The following is a 5,157-nucleotide window of genomic DNA, read 5'->3' as shown; positions in this document are numbered from 1 at the left end:
ACATTTCAGTGGCATTGTTTACTCCTGATGAACAGGGGACACTGCGTGTCCAGCAACCAGAACACTGCCTGAGTTATGGGGGATATTCAGGAAACATGCTGAACAGATGAATGAATGAGCAAATGAATGAATAGCTGATTCTGACTAGTCAACCAAGACTTAGTTAGCACCAATGCTTCTGGATGTTTTATTGCTTCTCAGGGGAGTATGCAATGTGAAAGAAGAAAGAAAAAAAAGGCGCCTCAAAATCGTCAAATATCAGTAGATGCATTGGTTTTATTAACTGATATTTTATCTTCAAAGGAAAGGCTGATTGAGTCTTGCACAGGCGAAAGAGCCACTGGGTCGCATTGGTTCTCTGTCTCTCCTGCTGCACAAATTACTGACGGAAAGATTTGGGCCTTCATTGTGACCACATCCACAGAGACCATAGTCCAGAGAGAGCATGTGGGGTCTGAATCAACTGCTGGTATTTGTTGAGCAGCAACAACGAATCTCTGACTTCCCACCAACAGCCAACCTGATTTCAAAGAGCCAAGAGGCATCTCAGATTCGTCAACATTCCTTTAATGAGCTGAGAAACTTTTCATGGTAAACTCAGCAGCTGAGTAACAGGATGATGGCACCACAACAGGTAGATAATCAAGGCAGGAGGTCAAAGCATTGGAGCCAACACCCACCCAGGACGGGGTATAAAAGGGCTGGGAGGAGAGGAGGCCTCAGTCTCAGTGGCTCGGCATTCCCAGCTGATCTGAAGCTCCTGTGCAGTCTCAGCCCTACACCATGACCTCCTCCTACAGCAGCTCCTCATGCCCTCTGGTTTGCACCATGGCTCCTGGAGCAAGAAATGTCTCTGTCTCTCCCATCGATGTTGGGTGCCAGCCCGGGGCAGAGGCCAACGTTGCCCCCATGTGCCTTTTGGCCAACGTGGCACATGCCAACCGAGTCCGCGTGGGGTCGACTCCCCTGGGCCGCCCCAGCCTCTGTCTGCCCCCGACCTGCCACAATGCTTGTCCCTTGCCAGGGACCTGTCACATTCCCGGCAACATTGGAATCTGTGGGGCCTATGGCAAAAACACCCTGAATGGCCATGAGAAGGAGACCATGCAGTTCCTGAACGACCGCCTGGCCAACTACCTGGAGAAGGTGCGCCAGCTGGAGCGGGAGAACGCGGAGCTGGAGGCCACACTCCTCGAGAGGAGCAAGTGCCACGAGTCCACTGTGTGCCCGGACTACCAGTCCTACTTCCGCACCATCGAGGAGCTCCAGCAGAAGGTGAGGTGTGGGATCGCTTGGGCATGCTGGGTCTGAGAAGGCAGAAGCCTTCGCCGGAGGAATCCACATAAGGTCCAGAGAGCTTTGGGTTCTTGGTTTCTCTTGGACATGAGCGTAGACACCACACGTGGAGTGGGAGCTTAGAGTATGATGCTTTGTGTGTGAACCGTCTTTCCGTTTTCCTCAGATCCTGTGCAGCAAGGCCGAGAATGCCAGGCTGATTGTACAAATTGACAATGCCAAGCTGGCTGCTGATGACTTTAGGATCAAGTAAGTCAGGCCGAGGAGGGCCAGTGTGACTTCTCTCCTGCTGTATTTCCAGGGGCCTGCCCCATTACTCAGCCTATATTATAGGTGTTCAAAAACAGTTTTTGACTAGAAGAATATTTCTCTCCAAACCTTAAATTAGCCTATTGCTAGAAATGGTCATTATATAGGAGGAAAGAGAATATAAGCATTAAAAGAAAAAGAAGGGCTATAGTCTAGATTGGTTAGAACCTATGTCATTTTCTCCCACATCTAGAAGATAAGAGGATTTTGCTTTTCAATCAGAAGTAAAATTGAGTCATCACAAAAATAAACTGTCAATGCGTAGGTTGTTGCTAGACTCACTGACTCTTGGCCAAATCCATCAGCTGGAGGAATTGTCATTGAAGCTCCTTGGTAGCAAGAGTTGGGCTTGAATGAATGGGAAAAGCAGGAAAACAATGAGAAATAACGAACTAAAGAGGAAAAGCAGCAAACTGAAGGTCCAGAGTCTTATTTTTAGCCATTCTTTTTTCCTGGCCAAATGACTCCCATTATGGCAGAATAAAGGCTGCATTTGAAGTCAGAACACTTAGGATGAGTCCGTGCATTTACTATTAACCGGGCATAGAATTCTGAAAAACTCATGTTTTGCTTCTGAGCCTCAGTCTTCCATGTAGTCAATGGACATAATGTCCTGACTACAAACTCTGTAGCTACAGGGTTGAGCATAGTGTATATTGCCCACGTGAACAAATGAGCATCCAAGGTGGTGTGGGAGGTAGGAAGGCAGGGCAGCCGAGAGGGGCTCTTGGGGCATTCTTGTTGACCCTGTACCTCCCGTGACGGAAGGCTGGAGAGTGAGCGCTCCCTACGCCAGCTGGTAGAGGCGGACCAGTGTGGGACGCAGAAGCTCCTGGATGACGCGACCCTGGCCAAGGCTGACCTGGAGGCCCAGCAGGAGTCCCTGAAGGAGGAGCAGCTGTCCCTCAAGAGCAACCATGAGCAGGTGTGGCCCTGGCCGCTCAGACTCCCGGGGAGGGTGCTGGGCAGACAGGGGAGCTCCCTGGCCCCGGGGCTCTCAGAGCATTGTCTGGGCTCAGCTGGCATCAGGATGCAGGACTGAGGGGGGTCTGAGGGTCCAGAGGGCCTCTGTGGAAAGTGCAGACTTGCCTTGGGCACGAGGAAGGTGTCCAGGTGGGCTCTCCCCACTGCACTCTCAGCAAGACTGTCCCATTTGCTTGTGTGTGGGACTCCCCTCCCACTGCTTGCAGGGTCAGGGTCCTGGTGCTGTCTGCTCCATCAAAGGTCCTCTCTTCACACAGGCTGTCTGTCCCTTCCCCCTTTCTGCAGGAAGTAAAGATTCTGAGGAGTCAGCTGGGGGAGAAGCTCCGGATCGAGCTGGACATTGAGCCCACCATTGACCTGAACAGGGTGCTGGGGGAGATGCGGGCTCAGTACGAGGCCATGGTGGAGACCAACCGCCAGGATGTAGAACAGTGGTTCCAAGCCCAGGTGAACGAGGGGTGGGTACAGAGCTGGGGAGTACCTGGCCTCCATCTGGGCAGGGAGGTGACTATGTCTCTCCGTGCTCTAGTCTGAAGGCATCAGCCTGCAGGCCATGTCCTGCTCCGAGGAGCTGCAGTGCTGCCAGTCGGAGATCCTGGAGCTGAGATGCACGGTGAATGCCCTGGAGGTGGAGCGCCAAGCCCAGCACACCTTGGTATGTGTCCTTCACCCTCACTGCACTGCAAATGCCCCGTGCCATGGCCTAGTAGCCTTTTATTTTGGAGGTCTCACCGCCCAGGTTTCTCCCACCTGTTATCACCATCAAAATTTGGGGCATTAGCAGTTTCCCTGGGGCCTTTGCACATTTTATCCCCTTATTTCCCACTACAGAAGGACTGTCTGCAGAACTCCCTGTGTGAAGCTGAGGACCGCTTCGGCACGGAGCTGGCCCAGATGCAGAGCCTCATCAGCAACGTGGAGGAGCAGCTGTCCGAGATCCGGGCTGACCTGGAGCGGCAGAACCAGGAGTACCAGGTGCTGCTGGACGTGAAGGCCCGGCTAGAGAATGAGATTGCCACGTACCGGAACCTTCTGGAGAGCGAGGACTGCAAGTACGTGTGATCTGGGCGATTCCTAAACCACACACATGACTATCAGGCAATTCCTCAGAGGTGATGGAAGTGCTTGCAGAAGATATCATCTTAATAAACAAGCCTTCCTGTGCTTTCCTGCTCAGTGACTCATTAACCTCTCCTGGTCTGTGCAGACTGGATTATTGAGAAAATGTTCTCTAAATGGTAGCCAGGTCCCTAAACCAAGTCTTCCCCAAGGACTCCTGGATGTGGAAAGACACAGATGAAAGAACTGTTGGTATAGATTCTCTGGTCTGTGTGCCTTGTTGGTGGCAGGCCCAGCCTTCACCTGGTCTTACCCTTGTCCATCAATCACTGAAACATCTTTCTAATGTAACTCTTTTTCTTTCTCTCCCTGCAGACTCCCCTGCAATCCCTGCTCCACGCCTGCCTCCTGTACTTCTTGTCCAAGCTGTGGCCCTGTCACCGGTGGGTCTGCCTCTGGCCATGGAGCCAGCATGGGGAGATGATTCTGAAGGCCCGAAGTTCCTGTGCAGGAGGTTGAGGCTGGTTGCACTGGGGTCAGGAGTGCCTTCACCTTGCTCAGTCTGCCTTCCAGAAAGACCAGACTCACTGAGGCATTTTCCCTAAATCAACGGGTAGCAGACACTTCCAAGGAGTGTCTCCCTGCCTATGCCTCTAAGCTGTATTTTTTGTTGTTGCTGAAATGTTATAATTATCTTCCACGAAAGTGATTGTTTTTCCCAGTGTCTCTTCTTGGTTCTTTTGGTTCTATTCCAGTGTTTCAGAATCTCCTAAAATGTCACTGGGTTCCCTGCATTAAATGGTCAATAAACCTCTTTCCTGCACCAAGTGCTGTCCCCCTGGTGTTGGTTGTGTGTGAAGTGTCAGAGAGTCCTGGTCGTCAGGTCCTGTGTCCTCACTGGCCCTGACATCTTGCTTCCAGGAGCTCCCTGCGGTGCTCTGGGGCCTCTGGATGAAGGTCCTTTCCTGACATTGGATGTGTATTCACCTTGCCCAGGGATCCCTACAGACTGGTGGAAGGAAGTGATGCTAGTTGCCAAGTTTCAATTCTTTCAAAACAACTCAGAGCTAACATGTCCCTACCATGATTTTGGCATCTTCAGCCTCTTGGTATTTTGTCCAAGAGCAAAATCACATCACTTAGCGTTCTAATCTTGTCAAAGGAAGGTCGTGTTGAGAATTGCCTGGGCCAAGTTGCCAAGTTTTTCCTCTCACTCCAGTTGGCCCCTTTCATGGAGCCATGGAGTTCCCGCCCACTCTCCCAAATGTAGAGGCCCAGACTGGGCACTGGAGACTGGGGTCTTGGTCTTGGGTCACTTCCAGGCTGTAGTTTTCTCTAGAGAGACGCTGCCACTGATATATCTGCTGTCTATTCTGCTGCTGTCTTGGAGGTGCTGGTGGTGAGGGCTGCTGCTGCCATTAGAGCACTCCAACTCCGTGCCTGCCTCTCGGATGTGGCTCTGGCACAGGCCGAGGTGGTTCACAGCCAGACGAGGTTATGAGCAGGTGG

General features: G+C 51.9%; 1 protein-coding gene across 1 annotated transcript; it reads left to right on the top strand.

Moving 5' to 3' along the window:
- The first annotated feature begins 721 nt into the window (after window positions 1-721).
- On the top strand, window positions 722-4,475 carry KRT37 (keratin 37). The gene is made up of 7 exons (XM_001105702.5): window positions 722-1,275; window positions 1,463-1,545; window positions 2,374-2,530; window positions 2,875-3,036; window positions 3,119-3,244; window positions 3,421-3,641; window positions 4,024-4,475. The coding sequence occupies exons 1-7, from the start codon at window positions 784-786 to the stop codon at window positions 4,130-4,132; spliced, it is 1,350 nt and encodes a 449-aa protein (XP_001105702.2). The 5' UTR covers window positions 722-783; the 3' UTR covers window positions 4,133-4,475.
- The last annotated feature ends 682 nt before the right edge of the window (window positions 4,476-5,157 follow it).

This window comes from Macaca mulatta, chromosome 16 (genome assembly GCF_049350105.2).
Source record: "Macaca mulatta isolate MMU2019108-1 chromosome 16, T2T-MMU8v2.0, whole genome shotgun sequence".
NCBI classification, from domain to species: Eukaryota; Metazoa; Chordata; class Mammalia; order Primates; family Cercopithecidae; genus Macaca; species Macaca mulatta.
The sequence above is the reverse complement of the archived record's forward strand: the minus strand, read 5'-3'. Positions and strand labels throughout refer to the sequence as shown.

Bases quoted from the DNA above. Each gene is read 5' to 3' on its own strand.
- KRT37 (XM_001105702.5), top strand. From the start codon at position 784: ATGACCTCCTCCTACAGCAGCTCCTCATGCCCTCTGGTTTGCACCATG. The intron at 3,037-3,118 runs GTGAACGAGGGG...TCCGTGCTCTAG, and splicing joins AACAGTGGTTCCAAGCCCAG to TCTGAAGGCATCAGCCTGCA. The intron at 3,642-4,023 runs GTACGTGTGATC...CTCTCCCTGCAG, and splicing joins CTGGAGAGCGAGGACTGCAA to ACTCCCCTGCAATCCCTGCT.